Raw genomic sequence first — 22,144 nt, forward strand, 5'->3', positions numbered from 1 at the left:
AACATTTTTGAAACTTTTTCCTTATTTTAGGAAGAAGTAAGTCGAATTTGGGCTGGACGCCTCTTCATCTGGCATGCTATTTTGGACATAAGCAAGTAGTCCAGGATCTGTTGAAGGTGAGTCTGTGGTTTTAATTTTTTCCCCTGGTTTTCGACAAGAGCTTTACTGCCATGGTGAAGGGCCCAAAGCAGCTTACATTATTAGTAAGTTCTACATTTGCTTTGGACGGAAACACAGGTCCCAGGGTGACTCGCATATGTCAGGAGGAAAGAAGGGGGAAAAAGGTCATTAATTTTGGAAACCCTTGACCTCATGGATGTCGGAGCCTGTGTTTGTACATATTGCTTCATTTAGAATCCACCACATACGGTTTTAATTTTTCAGTGACTGTAATACCACTGTTACAGAAATTATAAGATGAAAGTGCTACAAAAGCCAACTAAGATATATGTTAGCTTATTTGGAGCAATAATGTGCCACTGTAAACATTTCACTGTTCTTTATTAAACACATGAATTAAGTTAGCCTGGACCCCTCCTCTCCACACACTTTAAAAATGATAGGACTATCCATGTTAAAACATTTGCCAAATCAGCTACACTATTGCATTTTTTTAGAGAGTCCTGATGGTATACAGTAGGTTATCCGTTGAGCTGCTAAACTTAGGGTCAGCAGTTCAAAACCAGCAGTGGCTCTGTGGGAGGAAAATGGAACTTCCTGCCCTCCTATGGACTGACAGCCTTGGAAACCCCGCGTCAGTTCCACTCTGTCCCACGGGGTTGCCATGAGTCAGAATTGACTCAGTGGCAGTGAGGGTTCCTGGATATCAAAACTGAAGGGGTGAACCATATTAACGAGAGAAAATGCCATTTTCTGAGCATCACAGTGAAAGCAGTGGGCGTGCATTCTATACGATGTAGAAGATGCCAGAATGGCGTGAGGAGCACTGAGCAATTTAAGGTCTTTCATTTCTCACTTCTATGACGAATACGTTGTTTCACATCCATTTGCCATTTCCGTGTGAAAGTGGTTTCTGTCCTACGGTTTTGTGTATTTAAATGGTGCTAATGTTTTCTTTTGTTTATCCCCCTGAAACGTACTGACTTGATGGTAGAGAACCTGTGCTCAGAGATCATTTTCCCTTTTCAAATCGGAGGGCTTTTCAATAGAAGGAAGCTGTGTACGTTTTAAAAGTAAATATTCTGTCATTCTTCTACCTTGCAGATAGATTTTTATCTTCTAGGGAGCTTACTATTTACTTTCACTGTGAAATAAATTGACTTTTTATAGGGATAGCAAATCATAAGTACGTCTATTTGTATGTAAGCCAAAGCAGGTAGAGTTCATCTCTCACATCAGTTAGACCAGTGCTTGTATTAGTATATAGTATTGAGTGCTCCCTACTGTATTTAAAATGATCAAAGAAGCACTTCCAGATACACTGCAGTGCATTGTACATAATCACACGGCAGTGGTTATAGCAAGAGGAGCCCTGGTGACGTAGCACTCCCGTGTTGGGCTGCTCACCACACAGTCAGCAGTTTGAAACCCCAGCTTCTCAGCAGGAGAAAGGAAAGCAGTCTATTCCTGTAAAGAGTAACTAACCCTGTCAGAACACCCGGGACAATCCACCCTGTCTTTTAGGGTCACTTGGAGGGAAAATCGACTCCATGCAGGGGGTTTGTTTTGTTTGTGTTTTGTAATCATAGTAACCTTTTGATTCATGTTTCAAAGTATTATGAACCACTGTGCGTACCTGGAAGGCTTAACGATCTGGATGGGACGTGTTTGTGAGGGCCTCCAGTCCCAATATGGAGTGACACAGACAGTTCAGCGCTCAGGCAGCAGGAGACAGAGGTGCTGTGTGCAGCGCCCCTGGAAGGAGCCGGGTGATGCTGCTCTCACCCCTCCACCTGCACGCCACCTTTGTCACAGCCAAATGGCTGCCCGCTGCCTTTGCTCTCTGTCTTCTTTTGTCTGAACGAAAACCCGCTTCAGATTTCTCTTGGTTAGCACTAGCAGGTACTCCTGGACGGCAAAGCACAGCGGGGTAGTGGGAACTTTGGAAAAGCAGGGGATCCGTGAAGTCAGCTTTACAGGTGTTGGTTTGTTGCTTCGAGCTACGGGGAGTTGGATGTTCAAAACCTGGAGCTACCTGTATTTGGCATGCATGTCCGGGCATTATTTTGAGTTATGCATATTTCTTGATCTGTAGAAACCATTGAAAGTCTTTGTACCTATTTTACTAGGCTGGCGCAGAAGTGAACGTATTAAATGACATGGGAGACACGCCGCTTCACCGAGCTGCCTTCACTGGACGAAAGGTGAAAACATGTTCTGTGTTTAATCTCTCAGGGGCGGAACTGATTGGAAGAACAGCCGTGCGTGTTTTCTCTGGTGTGACCAGCAGAACAGCAACTGGAAGAACTCACCCACAAAATCTAGGCCAGCCCTTTGTAGAGTCACATTATCAGTAGTTTATTTCTATTTATGGCCGTATGATAGCCTACCATGTGTGGACACATGTTCTATATCTCCATAGAAGAGGGTCATTTGGGTGTTTTCCAGCTTGGAACTGGTATGAGTAATGCTGCTATGAATATTCTCATCCACGTGTTTTTTTATTTGTCTTGGATAGATTCTCGGGAGTGGAATTAGTGGGTAATATGGTTAGTTTTGTTTAGCTTGCTAATAAACCACATACTTGGTTTTCTATTCTTGTTCTTGGTAAAGTAAATACAGCAAAATTTTTCCCATTTTCTGTTGTGCAAACATCTTGTTTTTCCAAATGCTTTTCATCGCCCCATACAGAAACTCTGGTCCCTTCAGCAGTAATTTCCCATGCCCCCCTGACTCCAAGCTCCTTATAGCCATTGAGAGAATCTCTGTACCTGGTCTAGATATTACATATAAGTGGGATCAGATAGCATTCGACTCTTCATAGAAAAAAAATGAGAAATAACAAGTGTTCAGGAGGACTTAGAGAAATTGGAACCTTCATGCATTACTGGTGGGAAAGTAAAGTGGTTGCCAATCTAGAAAACAGATTTCTCAGAAAGTTCAGCATAGAATTTCCATGTGACCCAAGTGCTTCACTCATAGTTATGTTTCTAAAACCTTGAAAGCAGTAACTCAGACACATGCGTGTACACCAATGTTCACTGTGGCAATATTCACAATAACCAAGAAGGTTGAAATAACCCAAGTCCCTATTAGCAGGGAAACAAATAAACACCATGTGTCATACGTGTGCCATGACATGTAACTCAGCGCTAAAGCAAAGAGGGTAAGATGTTGCCTGTGTAAATATTCTACCTCTGCCTGAGTGACTTTGGGTAGGTAGAGTGTCTGTAGGAATTTGTTCCTCTAATCTAGGTTTTCAAATATGTTGGCATATACTTTGTATGATAATCAGTTACAATTTTTTTTCTTGGATCCATTATAATGTCACCAATTCCATCTCTCAGTTTGGTTATTTACCTCTTCTGTTTTTTTCTCTTTTGTCAACCCAGCCAGTGGTTTGCCTATTTTTTTGTTTTTAACAATTTATTGGGGCTCATACAATTCTTATCACAGTTCATACATATATATACATCAATTGTATAAAGCACATCTGTACAGTCTTTGCCCTAATCATTTTTTTCTCCTCTTTTCTTTTTTTACATTTTATTAGGGACTCACACAACTCCCACCACCATCCATACATACACATACATCAACTGTACAAAGCACATCCACACATTCCCTGCCCCAATCATTCCCAAGGCACCCACTCTCCACTTAAGCCCCTTGCATCAGGTCCTCCCCTTTTTTTCCCCTCCCTTCCCTTTCCCCCCTCCCCCACGTGCCCTTGGTAATTTATACATTGTTATTTTGTCATATCTTGCCCCATCCGGAGTCCCCCTTCCCCCCTTCTCTGCTGTCCCTCTCCCAGGGAAGAGGCCATACGCGGACCCCTGCAACCAGCTCCCCCTCTCCAACCCACTCACCCCCCACCCTCCCAGCACCGTCCCCCACACCCCTGGTCCCGAAGGTACCATCTACCCCGGACTCCCTGTTTCTTCAGCCCCCACATGCACCAGTGCACAGCCCCTGTCCCATCCAGGCCTGCAAGGCAGAACTCGGACCATGGTAGCTGGGGGGAGGAAGCATCCAGGATCTGGGGGAAAGCTGTGCCCCCCATCGGTACTACCTCGCACCCTAATTAACCCATATCCTCTCCCAAACCCCTCCATGAGGGGGTTTCTCTGACCCTTCAAAGAACCAACTTCTGGCCCTGGTTGTGCTTCTATTGTTTTCGTTTCCTATTTCATTTCGCTCTGAGTGTTTATGATTTTCTTTATTCTGATGCCGTTTACTCTTCCTTTTACTTAGTGTAAAAGTGCCGTTTACTCTTCCTTTTACTTAGTGTAAAAGTGCCGTTTACTCTTCCTTTTACTTAGTGTAAAAGTGCCGTTTACTCTTCCTTTTACTTAGTGTAAAAGTGCCGTTTACTCTTCCTTTTACTTAGTGTAAAAGTGCCGTTTACTCTTCCTTTTCTGTTTGCTCAAGTTGCCGGTTTAAGTTCGGATGTTTCTTGTTTTTTGATGTAGGGATTTATTGCTATACATATCAAGTACGGTTTTTTCTGTGCCCCAAAGGTATTGATTTCTTTTTCTTTTCAATTTATTGATGGGTACAGATCAGATAGCACAATGCTAGCAAGACCTTCATGAATACAGGGCTTACCACTTGTCCAAAAGCTGTGACTAGGGATGTGTTTGACTTAGCCACCATCTGGGAGGAGGCACTCTTCATCCGCCATGTTCCCAATGTCAACCGTGCTATCCTTGGTAAAGCCTCACTTCTTAGAGATTTTGATCTTCTGGTACCCAGGGAACTTGCACTTGGCCTTGCGTAGGGCTTCAATTGCATGCTCTTTGCTTTGACACTGATGTGGATGGACCTGGTGACTTAACCAATGTGGACCTTAGGGTCTTCTAAAGTCACCTTATGTACATTACAGTCAAGAAGATGCTTTGATTGCAGGATTTTTTAATTTTTTGAGACTTGTTTTGTGTGCTAACCTGTAGTCTGTTCTGGAAAATTATCCAGGTGTTCTTTACTTATATATATGTTCATTAGGTCCACATGGTTCGTGGTTTTATTTGAAGTCTCAGTATTCTCGGTGTTCTTTCTTTTTAGATGCTCTGTCACAATTGAAAATGGTTATTTGAAGTCTTCTGCAGTTTTTGTGGACTTTTCTATATCTCCACTCATATTAGTTAATACTTGTGTACTGCATTTGGGCGTGTTGCTCTCAAGTCAATTCTGCTTCCTAGCAACCCTGTGGGACAGCAGGAGCACCAGAATACTCCTGGGAAGAGAGGAGGGCAAAGCTTCAGCCCTTGTGCTTTGGACAAAGTAGCTCGAGAGATCAGACCCTAGAGAAAGGCCTCAAGCTTGCTAGACAATCAGCTAAAAAGGATGACCCTCAGTGAGTTGGATTGACGTCATGGCTGCAGCGTGTTTTGCATCAGTATCTTTATAAAGAATAGCATTGACCATCTGTGAGTGAACATTTGAGAATGATGGCATCAGTGAATCACGTACTGCAGTATAGCAGGCCTAATTTATGAAAGCGTAGCAACAGTTGTCAGGATGGTGTAGGGCCAGCCTATGGCTCATCCTGTTGTATGTAAGGCCTTCATGAGTTTGAACCAATTAGATGACACCTAACAATAAAAAATAATGGATTCATTATGTGATAATTCACAGTTTCCATTCTAATTTAACGAATCTTGGTGGGGTAGTGGCTATGCATATTGGGCTGCGATCCGCATGGTCACCAGTTGGAAACCAAGTAGGAGAAAGATGGGGCTTTCTACTCCTGTAAACAGTGACAGTCTCAGAAACTCACAGGGGTCCTGAGTCAGCATTGACTTGATGGCAGTGAGTTTGGTTTGGGTTTGGTAAGTATAAATTGTGCCTAACAATATCAACAGTGGGGTTCTTTGGTGAAAATGTATATACCAGAACTTTAAAAGTTGCATTTATCAGTTGTTCCCTTAATTTTCAAATGCCATTATAATTTTGACATTTTTACTTCCTGTATATGTTGTATAGTATATACTTGAGTATAAGCCAACCTGAATATCAGCCGAGGCACCCAATTTTACCACAAAAACTTCATAAAAATGCTGAAAAACTCGGCTTATACCTGAGTGTATGGTAATAGCTTTGAAAGAGGGATGTGGTAAGAATGGTACATACTTGGACTATATATTTACTTTTCTGTTGACTTGTTATTATCGTCTTGCAGAATTTAACGTGTATTAAATTCCGGGTCATCTCTCACCCAGACTAGGAGCTAGAGATCATCTTGAGGTTGCATAAGGCCATCTGTCTTGTTCCCTGGGATTTCATTCCTCTTACTCTGTGCAGAACGCCTGCTGTGTGCCAGGCACGGTCCAGTTGGCTTTTCATATCTCATTGCATATAGCACCAATCAACAGCCTGGACTATAGGTGTCAGTACTGACATTGTTGTAGGTTGGGTTCCAAGAAAAGCTGATTGAGATGAAAATTCGTGGCCATCTGCTTAATTGAGGTACTTGCAAGGTCACCCCCTGTGGAAGGGGGAGGGAGGGCCAAGGAGGAAGCAGGCCTGGGCAAAGAAAGGCAAGGCCTACCTTGCAGTCCTGGAGGGCTACCCCAGCAGATCCATTGGTGAACGCTGACTGCCCTGAGCAGGGGTGAGAGGACCAGGCCTTCTGCACCTAGAACAGCCAAGGGATCACTTATAACTGATGTGTTCTAACAGTTGCTACACACTGCCTTTTTTCTATCCTGAATCCCTGGGTGGTGCAAATGGTTAACTCCTTCAGGTGCTAACCAAAAAGGTGAGTCCACCCTGAGACACCTGAGAAGAAAGGGATGGTGATCTGCTTGGACCAGTCAGCCCTGGGCAAGTCTGTGGAGCGTAGTTTCTCTCTGACACACATGGGCTGCCGTGAGCTGGAATGGGTTCAAGAGTCACTGGTCCCTATACGCAGTATTTTTTTTTATCAAAGGACCCCTCTGATCATTTGGAAATTGGCTGTAATACAATAAAGTCTTAGCTTAATAATAGCCAAAAAATAATTCTGTTGCTTTTTCAGGAGTTGGTAATGCTTCTCTTGGAATATGATGCTGATACTTCAATTGTAAATGGAAGTGGACAGAGAGCAAAAGAAGTCACTCAGGACAAAGAAATCTGGGACATGCTTGAAGGTAAATATTCTAGATCTTGGTGTAACCATCATTTTCTGGAGTACTAGCTAAGATCCAGGCTGTCAGTCAAATGGCTTCTGAGATGCCAACGCAGTGACAGCACGTCTGTGCTCTAAAGATAGTACCATTGGTAGAGGTCCTTGGTTAGAGACAATTATCCGTGTGGACGTTGTCCTCAAGCCAACACTTACAGCTGTTAAACTCTAATTGATAGAGGATGCTGGCATGTTTTGACATCTAGTGTTCAAATTTCTAAAGGTACACAGAACCATGAGGAAGGTGGCTCACTGACTGGAGCAGCAAGGTAGCGAAGGGACATAGAAATGCAGGCGAGAGAAGCTGTAAGGCATAGCACCAGGGGTTCGGGCGGAATTGGAGAAGGCAGGTTAGACCCGCTGGATTATCCCGAGGAGCGGGAGACGTCCTGACTACATAGATGCCTCCAACTCTGGGGCCTGAGTGAGCAGGCAGTGTTGGTTTTTAATCAGTATTCATTTTAACTTTGCTAAGACAAATGGCTTTTTGGATTTGTGTACAGGTAGTCCCCGATCTATGACGGGGCGTTGTTCTGTGGACTCCCATTGTATATTCATTCTAAGAGCAGTAGAAGACCTCATTTGTTTTCCAGTTGTCCGTATTATCACCTCTTTTCATTCATCTCTTTATTAAATCTTAACATTGAATATCTGTGAGTAAACATCTGAGAAGAATGACCTTTGCAAATAATGTGCTGCCACATTGCCTGCAGCATAAACCACAAGCAATACAATGTGCTTGTCAGAAACCCACACTAAAACAACCTCAGGAGGCCGTGTGTTTCTTTTCTTTCTTTTTAAAAAAATCATTTATTGGGGGCTTTTACAACTCTTGTTACAATCCATCCATCCATCCACCCATTGTATCAAGCACATTTGTACACCTGTTGCCCTCATCATTCCCAAAACATTTTCTCTCTACTTGAGCCCTTGGGATCAGCTCCTCATTTTTCCCCTCCCTCCCCCACCCTCCCTCCCCTATGAACCCTTGATAATCCATGCATTCTTTTTCATGTCTTACACCATCAGATATCTCCCTTTACCCACTTTTCTATTGTCTATCCCCCTGGGAGGGGGTTATATGTTGATCCTTGTTATCAGTTCCCCCTGTCTCCCCCCACCTTCCCCTTCCCCTCCAGGTATGGGTACTCTCAATATTGGTCCTGAAGGGTTTATTTGTCCTGGATTCCCTGTATTTCCAGCTCTTAACTGTACTCATGTACATGTTCTGGTCTAGTCAGACTTGTAAGGTAGAATTGGGGTCCGTGTGTTTCTTTGTAACTCTGACATGCCATAAATCTGGGACTACCCGTATTGGCTTTCAAACAATGTACGGAGCCATAAGATATACAAACAGCTTCTTGTTTTCACGAATGAAGCGCCTCCATGTAACCAGGATACATGTCTAAAAGGGAACATTATCAACATACTTGAAGCTCCTCTGCCCCCCTCCCCCCATCCCCCCCAAACAACAGAATGAACAGAGAACAGAAAAGGTCCTGGCATACAGTCCTGGAACACATGCACATTTTCCAACTCTGACTCCCTGTCTGCTTTCCTTCACTGATGAGCCCAGACAATCTAGAAAGCAGCAGGAGGGTGTCCTTCACTTCCCTAAAGTGTAGAACTAGCAGGAAGCAGTGTCCGATCATTCAGTAAATATTTGTTGACCAAGTGTGCATTGTACTGGACACGGTTCCTTAAGAACAGGGACCTGACTTCAAGGAGACATGAGAGGATACATGACAACTCAAGTTGGAGAGGTATGTACAAGAGGGACAAGGGCATCCGTCTAATTTCCAGAAGGTGGAACCAGTAAAGGGGAAAAGATGGAATATTGTTAATTCCAGCAAAGAAGGAAGCATTGCGGGCCGAGGTGGAGGCTTGACGCTCTTCCTTTGAGGTAGAGAGGGGTCTGCGCATGAACATAAAATGGTGAGACTAGAAGATAGTGAGTATAGTAGTGTGAATCGTTTCTTAAGACAGCACAAATTCCAGCTGTTACCATGCTCAATGTTCTTGTTCTTTGTAGTTGAAATAAGGTGGTATGTATATTGTCTTGTACAACAACTAGCACATAGTAATTACAATTAATACATGTTCATCTGTCTCCTCAGTCACCTGCCAAGAAGACCTGCAAAACCTGTTGTAGTTCCTCCCTTGCAGCCAGTACACAGCTCTTGAGTGGGATTACTAAGCCTTTCTATGAATTTCCTTCTATTCTGTAAGCCAAAGCACAATTCAACTCTTGCAGAAACTAGACCTTTTTACATAGTCCAGCCTGAAACAAATCAAGTGGCCAGTTGCTCTCTTTCCCTACAAATGTGATTTAGGAGGTAGCATGAGTAGCGGTAAGAGCTTAAACTCTGAGGCCACTGCCCAGGTTCAAATCCCAGCCCTGCCACCTACCAGCTATGGGGCCCTGGTAAAGTTCCTTTAGCCTCTTGGTACTCAGTTTCTTCATCTATAAATGGGGATAATGGCAATACCCAACTCACAGAGGACCACTGGGAAAAAGTTCTGTTAATGAGTTGATATTTTAGGATGCTTTGAATAGCCCTTGGCACATAATAGTATAGTATTAAATAAATGTATGGGATATATTTGTTTGGATGCATGAAAGCAAATGAATGCCAATCTGAGTACATTTACATGTTGATAGAGCTTCCTCCCGAGACTCTTTCCTGTTAGTACTTTTCTCTTCCATCCTAAGTCCATGAGTAAGCCTCTCTACTGTCCCTTCCCAAGGCAGAGACATGAGAGTGTCTCGGTGTGCCAGAGTAACGTACACTTGTTAGTGTTGGTTATTCTCATGAGTAAAGTACCCAGAGACCTCTGAATTTAACATATAAATTCATTCAGACTTCAGATGTAAGGCAGTGGAAAGTGTGTTTGCATTTAAAAAATAAAGCCCTTTGATTTGTGTGACCACGATCACTGTGTTCTTTATGCATCTTTGTAATAAATGTGCCAGTGGGCTCCTGACCAGTAGGTGAGTGAAATGTACTTTCCGTTTGCAGCTGTCGAAAGGACTCAGCAAAGAAAGCTTGAAGAATTACTGTTAGCAGCAGCTAGGGAAGGCAGAACAGCAGAGCTCACTGCACTGGTAAATCCAACCAACCAAAAACGTGTGCGTGCGTGTGTGTGTGCGTGTGTGTGTACACATGTGTGTGTGCATGTGCGCATGCTTCCTTACACGCGGGGCATGTTTTACTTCATGTGAGTCATAACTTAGTTGACTGATGGGGCCAAAAGCTGCAGAGATCCACTCCAAAATAGAATGAAGGTCCTTTCGTGTCTACAAGCACACACGTGGTAAGAGTGTGACCCATTTTCAACTGGAATGTTTCTTTATGAGTTTCTGATTTCCACTCATTCCACACACATTCCCCCCAAATCCGATGCATCAGTGCAGGTCAGAGGTTCGTGTCACTAACGCCCCTCCCGTCCCAGCTAAGGCAGTGTGGAACACACTTCTTGCACGTTGATGAGCACTCCGTCCCGGGAGGAACGGGCAGAAGAGGGAAGTATTTGACATACAGCTTTTGGAGGTTGGAGCAGACTGGAAACTTTGTCCACTATGATTCTTATTATTGGGGGTTTTGTTTTTTCTTTATCTCCTTCTTTGGAGACATGCTCTGCCATTTCTGTTTCCTACATAGCCTCTTTAAGCTCGACACTTAACTTTGCTCAGGATTCAAGACGTGAAGGATTGCCATTTGCTTTCATGTTACATCAGCTCATTTCAGAAGTCTTCATTGGCTCCCGTATACCGGGCTTAAACATTTTGAAGGGATAAAGGAACTGCTAAAGCAGTAGAATGGGAACAACAAAGTCTATAGAATCTTGACATTTGCACATTGAACATTTACGGACTTGACCCTTGAATGACCGTTGATAAGAGACTGATTTGCAGTTCTGCTGTCATGCATTCGAATTGCAGCATTGCAAAAACCAAACTCGCCGTCACTGCGTCTGTTGTGACTTTGAGGAATCCCGTGGTGCAGAATCGAACCCCCCCCCCCCCCCCCGTGGATCTCTGGGGCTGTAAATCTTTATGGAGGCAGAAAGCCTCCTCTTTCTTCTAAGAAGTAGCTGGTGGGTTTGAACAGCTGGCTTTGTGGTTAGCAATACAATATGTAGTCCACTATGTCTCCAAACCTCTTTACAAGACTGGCAGGAGAGAAAATCATCGTGAAATATGAATTCCCTGAGGTGGGTGGGTGGTCCTGGCATCTGCTGTCAGAGGAGCGTGGGCCCTTGGCATAGGCCTGAGATTTGTTAGCACAGTGAACCTGAGCCTGGGGAGTGACAGGACTGGCTGGTTCTGTGAGCGAGAAGCTACTGGTAGCCTTGCTGCTCAGGACCCCAGCTGTGCATTATGTGCATGCAGTGTGAGGTTCTGCCTGAGACAGTCCCTTGCCTTCATGCGTAGGATGGGAGAAAGCCAGTCGTTGCGATCTCATTCTGCAGTCCATTTCTTTCGCCCTCAGCTCAACAGACCGAGTCCTCCTGACGTTAACTGTTCGGATCAATTAGGAAATACACCGTTGCATTGTGCAGCTTACCGAGCCCATAAGCAGTGTGCCTTAAAACTGCTCAAAAGCGGAGCGGACCCGAGTCGGAAAAACAAAAACGGTAAGCATTTAGTGAAAGCCTTTGTTGCTGATTTTGAAGCTATAATATGAAATCAGTGTGGTATAGAACTTTACTTTTATATTCAGCTTTAAACTGTATGTTTACTATTTACTATTGAAATCAAGGCAGTCACACAAAAGGTATTGATTTACTTTCCAGTTAAGACATAACTGTCTAACGCTGCTGACTCCATTGTAGACCCTTACAATGACCAAGACAGGTCTGCCATCCAGAGAAAGATATGAATGTATATGACATGTCTGTAGCAAAAGATTGGGTAACCAGGCCAGAACCTACCTGGAGAGTCTCTCTAGCATCTTCAGGCACCATTTCTGATACGCTCGCCTCTGTCTGCCAGCAGCATGGGCTGGACCTCTTCTTTGGTCCCGCAGCCCCCTGGTGTTCATCTGCTTCCTTGGCCAAATCCCAGTCTGTGGTAATTGTCCATTAGGTGACTGTCTCCCAGTAGTCTGAATCCCTAAAGGTCAGGATCATCTCTTAACTCGTCTCCTGTACCCAGAGTCTGGAGGAATGTATCGCACCTAACACCTTGTGAGCATTGCATGCTATGGTGAAAGCTTGGAGTAGTGTAGATGATCTTCTTAAAGGATTAGGTCATTGATACAGACCTTGAAGCCCTCCCAAGATTTTTAGAAAATGCAGCTTCATTTTTAAAGACTTCGGATGGTGTCTCTGACAAAGTCCTCCCCATACTTGTTTCCTTTCTTTCTTCCTGTTTTGAATAGAGCCTCAATACCGTGGTTATCTATTAAGACTTTGATAAGCAGAAATGTGAGTGGCATCCCCACTTTGGCTCACTGAGGGCCTGGGAAGAGGAGTGCTAGTGGGTAATCATCGAGACCAGTGCTTCCAAAGTGGCTGGTACCATCCCCTCGGGGGTGCTGGAGCCATCCAGTTGTGTGTGCTGTTCTTGCCATGCGGGTTTTTTTTTGGGGGGGTGGTATACGGTGAGGGCCTGCAAAAGCCCATACCTGCACTTTACCCTGGATTGTGTACTATGGTGCAAAGCATTTTGAATCGCAAGGGGGTCACTGAATCCTTTTTTTTTTTTTTCTGAAAAGGGTTAGTAGTGGCCCAATGAGTTTGGGGTCCTATGAGCTAGATGAGGGTTAGAGTCATAGAGCAGAATATTTGAAAATGACTAGCCATAATGTACCTTCATTTGGAATTTCTGAGGGGACCTAGGCAGAGTTGAAGACTGAAAAAGTAAAAAACTGTGCTGTAGAAAAATCAATGTGCTGGTGACCCTGTGCTGGCATTTGAAGTACTGGTGGCATAGCTTCCTGCATCATGGCAACCTAGATTCCACAGGGTGAGAAAGTGACCAGCGGTGGCATGATTCATTATTGTTGTTGTCAGCTGCCATTGAGTGGGTCCTGACTCAGCAACTCAGTGTGACAGGTAGTGGTTTCCCCGGCTCTAATCTAATGGGAGCAGATTGTCCCCACTTTCTTCCACAGAGCAGCCGATGGATGGATTTGAACTGTCAGCCTTGCTGTTAGCAGCCCAGAGCTTACCTGACAGTGTGTTTAGGGATCCTTGCATTAGTCATTGGGGAGAGACATGTCAATATCACAATGCGATGCCACTTCACCCCACAAGAACAGCCGTGATAAGAGAACACAGAGGAAGTAACAGGTGTTGGCAAAGATACAAGGCGGTACTCCAAAAACACTCGAACTTTTTTCAAAGTTATGTCTTTATTTATTTTTTTTTACAAAACAACTTTATCACTTTTGAAATACTTCCCATTACACTTAATACATTTGTCAAATCTGTGAATCCATTCTTGAAAACATTTTTGAAATTCATCTGTTTGGATGGCTGGCAGCACCTCCCTTGTTTTTTCCCCCTTCACCTCTTCTATGTCTCAAATCACTGCCCTTTCATGTCCCTCTTCATTCGCGGAAATAAGAAGCTGCACAGAGTGAGGTCAGGTGCATGTGAGGTAAGAGAGGCATGCTGTTTTTGCCAAAAGCTAGAACACTGAGATGGCTGCATGTGCACAGGCACGTTGTCATGATGATAAAACCAGTCCCTCGTCTGCCACAAATCAGACCTTTACTTTAAAAAAAAAATCATTTTACTGGGAACTCATACAGCTCTAATCACAATATATACATACATACAGAGGGTCAGTATTGACATCTTAAAGGACATGTTACATGGGGAGAGGCTGCAGTTTCTCTTCTCCATTACTCGTTTACTCACACCCCTCTCTATTTGTTCTGTGGTTATTTTTAAAATACTTTTATTGGGGGCTCTTACATCTCTTAGCATAATCCATACATTCATTCAGTGTGTCAAGCACATTTGCACATATGCTGCCATCATCATTTTCAAAGCATTTGACCCCAGGTTTTAAGCTCCCCATTTCTTACCCTTCCCTCCCTGCCCACCCTCCCTCACGAATCCTTGATAAGTTATAGATTATTATTTTCATATATTATATCATTCTCTGTCTCCCCTCACCCACGTTTCCATTGCTCATCCCGCTGGGAGGGGGTATAGATTGATCCTTGTGATTGATTCCCCCTTTCTGCCTCACCCTCCCCTAATCCTCCTGGTATCTCTACTCTCCTTGTTGGCCCTGAGGGGTTTATCTATCCTGGATTCCCTGTGTTTTGGGCTCTTATCTGTAGCAGTGTGCATGCTCTGGTCTAATTCGATTTGTAAAGTAGAACTGAGATTACGATAGTTGGGGGAAGGAAGCACCAAGGAACTAGAGGAAAGTTGTGTGTTTCATCGGTGTTATACTGCACCCTGACTGACTCGTCTCTTCCCTGTGACCCCTCTGTGAGGGGATGTCCAACTGTCTACAGATGGGCATTGGGTCTTCACCCCATGCCCCCTCCCAAAATTCATATTGGTATGATTTTGTTCTGGGTCTTAGATGCCTAACACCTGATCCCATCGACACCTTATGATCACATAGACTGATGTGCTTCTTTCATGTGGGCTTTGTTCTCAGCTAGATGCTGCTTTTTTTCTTTAAGCCTGTAAGACCCCAGATGCTATATCTTTTGATAGCTGGGCACCATAAGCTTTCTTCAACACGTTTCCTTATGTCTTCAGCAATTGTGTTGAAAAGGTGAGCATCACAGAATGCTGATTGTTAGAACAAAATGTTCTTGTGTTGAGGGAGTACTTGAGTCAAGGCCCAATGTCCATCTGTAACCTTAATTCTTAACATATAGATATGAGTATGTAGTTCTAGTCCCCTCTCACTATATGTATATTTATATATGTACATGCCTGTATTGAGACCTCTATAAATGCCCTTTGCCTCCTGGTTCTTTCCTCTGTTTCCTTTTACTTTCCTCTTGTCCCACCATCATGTTTGGCCTTCATTTAGGTTTAGTAATTCCTTACTGCTCCATTGCCCTTGATTAAGTCCCACTAGGCATCCTTCACCCTTCTCTCCAATTGATTTTAGTTCACTTGTTGTTCTCTTGTCCCTGGTTTGGTCTCCCTCCCCTTCCTTTCTCCCCCCTCCCCTTCTCCCGTATCCCTCTGGAGCCATCGGTCGCGTTCTTTTCATCTCCGAGTTATTTATCCTGCCTGTCCTATCTAGATAGACCTGCAGATACATTAATAAGCACAAAAGCCAGGCAAAGCCAAATAAAACAACAAAGGAAGTCAAGACCTACAAAACAACAAGAACAACAACCAAAACAACAAAAAGTCACTGACAAAAATGGAAGCGCCTATAAATAGCTCAAGGTCTGTTGGCCTTTATGAGTGTTTTCCAGTCGAATCTGATGGGGTGCCACACTCTGTCTCCAAAATCTATTTTTGGTCTTCCCCGGGGGGTTCATCATTCTGTCCCCCTGCTGCTCTGCTGCGTGCCCTCAGTGCCTGACCTCAGCGTGATGGGGTCAGATTGTGCACTATTCTCGCACTGTGTCTCCAGTATTGTTCCCCGCAGCACTATGGTTCAGTGAGGGAGGTTGTGTCTCTTAGTAGGGCCTGTCCTAATGTCCATTCTGTGCACTGTCTGCTCTGAGCAGGAATATCCTCCACAGCGCTTGGTGGGCCAGGCTGCCCTCCCCTCCCTCTCCATCCCTTTGTGTTTCTCCCGTGTGCTCTAATCAGATGCACCTCTCTCCTCAAGCTGCAGCCCCAGTGCTGTCCTCTGATGTGCATTCTTCTGGCAGGGGTGGGGGGGGGAGGGTGTCCACATAGTTGGGATTGGGGCTGGCCCCACAGACCTCTCTGTTGGTTTCTGGCATTTGCCGGTATGTTGTGTTCACGTCTTGGCACATCAGCTTCAAGCCAAATCAGGGCCTTTTTTGCTGCACACTGATGCACTATCTTTTCAGAACCTCCAAATCAGTGCCCCTCAACCTTCCTAATGCGACAACCCTTCCATACAGTTCCTCATGTTGTGGTGACCCCCCCCCCCAACCATAAAATTATTTTCATTGCTACTTCATAACTATAATTTGGCTACTGTTATGAATTGGGCGACCCCTGTGAATGGGTTATTCAACCCCCAGAGGGGTCGTGACCAACAGGTTGAGAACCATTGCTCTAAATAGCCTGATTAACAGTCTGACCTGGTGGAATAAACTCCAAATGCACTGAGTCAACATTTTCATCTGTTTGGGAAGTTGACGAATATACAGAATGAGTTTTGTCATCACATGTTTGACATTTCACCTTTTTTGAAAGGAGAAACCCACCTGTACACTTGAGTTTTTCTCGTAGCCCTGTCCTTGTAAGCTGTGTTCAACATCCCAACAGATTTTGTGGCATTTTTCCTGAGCAGGGTACAAAATTTCACAGCGGCATGCTGTTTTCTTAAATTGGCCATCACAACAACAAGGTTTAAGAGAAACTGCTTTTACAAAAAAATTCATTGTGACCAGAGAGAACTTCCCAGGTGACACCACTGGGCGCCCTAACTCAGAGCGAGTTACTTGATGCTTACTTAGCAGGAAAACCAAATAATATGAAAACTCGGGTCCACCCAGTGCAATTCCATTTTGTTTTTGTTTTTCGGGGAGAGGGGTACACCCTTTATGAAGCAATTGGACCCCATCCATTGCTGACAGGAGGCAAAGTGCTGAGAAGCTGGTGGAAAACCATTAGGTCGTTCCTGAAACAGTGCAGCATAAAACTAGAGGATAACACAGGAATATCAATCCTAGGTACATGTCTAGCTTAGACTGGAGAATTAAAACCAGTGATCCCTGTATGTTTACATAAGTCTATATCAAGAAAACGGCTTTCACAGTTGTAGAAGCAGGAGAGTCCAGTCTTAGTCCATGTAGGTTCTAAGTCCATGGATGGGATGTTGCAGTGGAGACGTCTCCTGGCTTGAGTAATTTCAAGCACAGATGAACCCAGGATTGGCAGGAGCCTCACAGGCTGGTAGCTCCAGTGGTGGATGAATCCAAGGTCAACAGATCAGGATTGTGTCTGGAGAGGTGAATGAATGATTGCAAGGCTGGCAGGTCAGAGGAGAGGACACTGATGGATCCTGGGGTCAGAAGGTAATACGGCAGGTGGCTGACTCAAGTTTACAAAACCAGAGGTGGACAAGCCAGATGCAGACAGGAGCCAGCAAAAACCAAGCTCCCACAGCATCCATTTATATAGGAAATCGACTAAAGTTTATTAGGGGGTACTAGTGGGGGGAGAAAGTCACTGCTTAGGGGTTATTGAGTTTCTATTAGTAGTGATGGAAATTTTTCAATAATGGTCATAGTTGTACAATGCTCAGCATAATATCACTGAATTTTGCATAGAAAAACTTCCAATTCTCTAATGCTTTAGTATATATGTATTTGCCAAACTAAAATAAAAAAATGCATTCACATAAATACAAGGAGCTATGTTCTAGGATGTTTATTTTACCTGTATTTGAAATAGTGGAAAAAGACAGGAAAGTCTGTTGCCTGAAGCGTGATTTATCCTTGCAGTTGTACTAAAATAGATAATGCCTAGAACTACATCTATCACCACAGATAAACACAATTTGACTAAAGAAAGGAAGTTACGGAATGATAGCTACAGCATCCCATAATTTTAAACTATATTTAGCATTAAGTAAAGAAAGAAAACCATATATATATTCCCGAATAATAAAAGTAGAATATATTCCCAAATATAAAAGTAGAAGTATACACCTAGGAGCTAGAGGTTGAATTTAAAGATGGTGATTTCCTAATAAAGGTTTATCAATTAAGGGTAAGCATGCAAAATAATGGAAGGACAGTATAGGTGTTGTGGGACTCGGGGACATCTGTAGAGATGCTTCATTTGGGGTGTACAAAAGGTAAATTAAGATAATTACTTATTTACTTATTTATTTTTAGAGAAAAGAGCTATTGAGGGAGCTTACATAGGAATAAGGGACAGATGAGAAATAAAAGTAGCCCTTGTCTGGAATGACAGGGATCCTGAAGAGCTCGAACAATGTTAAAAAGAGAAGACCAAAGTAGCAGGACTTGCACATCCTGATATTAAAACATACTACACAGCAATGTATACTGTATCAGCAAGGTTGGAGAGATTTTGTCAGGAGAAGTCAATCTCTGGAAAAGGACATCATAGTTGGTAAGATAGAGTGTCACAGAAAAAGAGGGAGACCATCCGTGAGAAAGATTGACGCAGTGGCTGCAACGGTGAGCTTGAACATAGGACTGGGAAGTGTTACCTGTCATTGTCTATGAGTCAGAGCTGACTCGGCACCATCAACTACATATCACTACAGTAATTAAAACAGCCTGGGAGTGGCATGGCAATAAAAAGACCAATGCCACCTCTTCTGATAGCAGAATTGAGAGTCCAGAGCCCACATACCTAAGTCTGATCATTGAAGAAAAAAGAGTCTCTTTATTAAATGGGTCTGGGAAAGTGGGGTTTCCATGTGTAAAAAATTAAACAAGATCTATGTCTCATGTGATTGTTACATAGTTTGGTGTCAGTTTGGGACTTCAGAGGATTAAGAGTGAAGGGGTGGAGTCTAGTCTGTCAATCAAGATATAACCAATGAGGCCTCTGTGGGGACATGGCCTTCCCCTGAGGATTCTGAGGAAACTCTGGGATTTCCTCCTTGGAAGCAAGATCTCTCTCTCTCTCTTTGTCTCTCTCTCTCTTTCTGTCTCTCTCTATCTCAATCTTTCTCGATCCACTTCGTTGGAGACTTTCTACTGACAAAGCTCACTCTCTGTGAGACATCCTTGAGGAGAAGCTACATGGACCTACCCTGATACAGCCAGAATCCTGGACCTAGAGACTCGACGTGGAGACCCCTGCCAGTGCTGAGATACTTACAACACCACTGGATCTATAAGACTTCCCGCCCACTGGCCTGTGATCATCCTGCATTTGGCATCACTGCATGTATTCCGTGAGTCTGAAGAGGACCTTATAGATTGGTATAAGACATATAGGCTAATATCGGACTTATGGACTTGATCTGGACTGGGCTGGGAGGTTTTCTTAATGTACAGTTGCTCCTGTATATAAACCTCTTTCTTATTCACATGTGTCTATGAATTTGTTTCTATAATCTACCCAGATAACACACTTCATCCCATGCACAAAACCAAAATCAATATAGACGTGAGATGTACATTTACAAACTAGAACCATAAAATTCTTAGGAAAAAAAGTAGAGACAAAGCTATCAGGTCTAGCTTTTAATAATAGATCATCTAAGGAGTCTTGGTGGCATAGCGGTTGTTCATTTGGCTGCTAACTGCAAGGTCAGAAGTTTGAAACCACCAGCTACTCCAAGGGAGAAAGACAGTGCTTTCCATGAGGCAGAAGTCAAACAAGCATCCACTCTTCATCTTTATGATTTGTTTCTCTAGTACCCCACTACCAAGGTACCAGAAAGTATTAGACCAGATTAACTAGAGAAAAAATCCAGGGATGTTCATAGGGATATAAGAGAGAGTTTTGTATCAAAGAGCAATTCTGTATTGAGAACACATCCCAGCTCAGTCTAGATCAAGTCAATAATTCTGATAATAGCCCTTATTTCCAATACTAGTCCTTAAATTTCTCTTTAGATTCATGCAGCATGTGCAATGATGCTGAATGCAGGAAGATCACAGGCCGGTAGATGGGAAGTCTTGTGGATCTCATGGCAATGGAAACATCTCCATTGCACTGGCTGCCATTCCCGTGGCTGCACGTGGGTTGTCACAGGAGGACAAAGCAGAGAGAGAGTGACCCACCTTTTCTGATAGCAGCATCAGCATTAAGAGAGAGGGAATTCCCAGGATCCTCATGAGAAGGCCACGCCAACAAGGAGGGGTCATCCAGCTGGGACCTGATTGACAGACTATACTCCACCCCTTAATTCTTTTATCAAGTTGACGTGAAATTGTGTAACTCAGTTATATCCTAGGAACTTTAGATATCCAGTTTTGCCAGCATCATTTGTTAAAGGCACTATTTCTTCTTGAAAGAACCTTGAGCCTTTATTGACTACTAACCAACCACAGATGGAAATATTTATTTCTGGGTTCTCAGTTCTGTTTCATTACTCTACGTGTCTATCTGGTACCAGAAGCAGACTTTTGATAAACATCACTGGGAAGTAAGTTTTGAGACCAGACGCATGAGGTCTCATACTTTGTTCTTCTGGATTGCTTTAGCTATGTGGGGCTTCATTCCTTTCCATGTAAATTTGCAGACTGTTGTGCATTTCGTTGAAGAGTATTGTTGGGATTCGGATCAGGATTGCATCGTGTCTTTAGATTGCTTTTGTAGCATGGACATGTTTGCAATGGTAAGTATCCCAGTTCCTGAGTGTGGATGGCTTTGCATTACGTACATCTTGTTTCTTGCAGCAGTGTTTTCTCATTCTCTTTGTATAGTTCTTTTATGTCTCTAGTTAGCTTTATTCCTAGTGGGTTTTGGGGTGGTTGGGGAGTGGGGTGGGGAATGAGTTATTGTACAGAGCATTGTTTTCTTCATTTCCATTTCATATTCCTTTTTTGACATAAGGAATCATATTTATTTTGTGTGTTAAGCTTATGCCCTGTCATTTTGCTGACTCCTTCTATTGGTTTCTTGTGGGTTGTCTGTGTATAGGATGATGCCATCTATGAATAAAGATAGTTTTACTTATTCCATTATAATTAGGATCCTCATTATTTCTCTTTCTTCCCTTATTGCTGTAGTTATTACTTTTAGTAAAATTTTAAATAAGACTAGTACGAGCACTTAGCGATAACAGAAGCGATACTTGGAAGAAGTACCAGCTGGAATACTCCCTTAGAAGTGAGGATGATGAAATTTCATCCAATGTACTTTTCTAATCCCTGGGAAGGGGTGTCAGGCTTGAGCGTCATCAGAAAAGAGGAAGACCCTCAGCAAGATGGATTGACACAACGTCTACAAAAATGACAACTGCAGGGAGGACAGAGGACCAGGCAGTGTTTTGTTCTGTTGTACAAATGGTGACCAACTGATTATCACTAATTATGCACTTAGATTTGCTGTGCCCTGAAACATAATTTTATTCGTACTATCCTTGCATCGCGTTTGTTTTCATTGATTTTTGTAACGTTCTAAAATTGAGTGGCAGTACAAGCCCACCAGCAGCTCGGCAGGAGAGAGACTGGGCTTTCTGCTACTGTAAACAGTTTCAGTCTTGGAAACCCACATGGGGTCACGATGAGTCAGCATTGACCTCGATGGCAGTGAGTTTGGTTTGGTTTTGGAGTATTGGGTAAAGTTTCCCCCTTTCTGTTCTGCTTTTCAAAGGATTTTTGTTGACACTCTTACCCGTATATTCTTCCAGAGAAGATTTAATTTATTTTCTGAGTTCCGTGTTATATTACTCTTGGGATCTCATTGCAGTTATGTTCCATGTGGGTTGATTTTAGAATTGGCATCTTCATAATACTAAGTTTTCCCACTGAAGGGACAATCTGGTATCATACAAAAATTTAAATATTAAATCATTTTAAATTTTATTTCATTGTTGAGAAGAGTTGCAGTGAATTTAGAAATGACTGCCTAGGCCCATACAGGAGGGAGTCTGGCTATTTCATTCAGTACAAAAGGAATTTTTAAAAAATTTTGCTGGGTGTCAAGCATTTTGGACATTGAGTCCAGAAATGAGGGCATTGGACTGGAATTTCATCTAGTTGGCAGGAGTTCAGGATTTATTTTTGGTATGAGGGCAGAATTCTATGAAAGAAATCACATTGTCTTCTTCCTCTTGGCCTA

General features: G+C 43.2%; 1 protein-coding gene across 1 annotated transcript in view; it reads left to right on the forward strand.

Annotated features, from left to right (window-relative positions):
* The window catches only part of OSBPL1A (oxysterol binding protein like 1A), a 243,314-nt gene that overhangs the window by 62,544 nt on the left and 158,626 nt on the right, over positions 1–22,144 (forward strand). The window contains exons 3-7 of the mRNA XM_075533000.1: positions 31–116; positions 2,250–2,324; positions 7,139–7,250; positions 10,306–10,391; positions 11,779–11,923. Coding sequence (XP_075389115.1) covers positions 31–116; positions 2,250–2,324; positions 7,139–7,250; positions 10,306–10,391; positions 11,779–11,923 — 504 coding nt within the window. The remainder of the gene's footprint in view (positions 1–30; positions 117–2,249; positions 2,325–7,138; positions 7,251–10,305; positions 10,392–11,778; positions 11,924–22,144) is intronic.

Source organism: Tenrec ecaudatus, chromosome 15 (genome assembly GCF_050624435.1).
Source record: "Tenrec ecaudatus isolate mTenEca1 chromosome 15, mTenEca1.hap1, whole genome shotgun sequence".
Classification (NCBI taxonomy): Eukaryota; Metazoa; Chordata; class Mammalia; order Afrosoricida; family Tenrecidae; genus Tenrec; species Tenrec ecaudatus.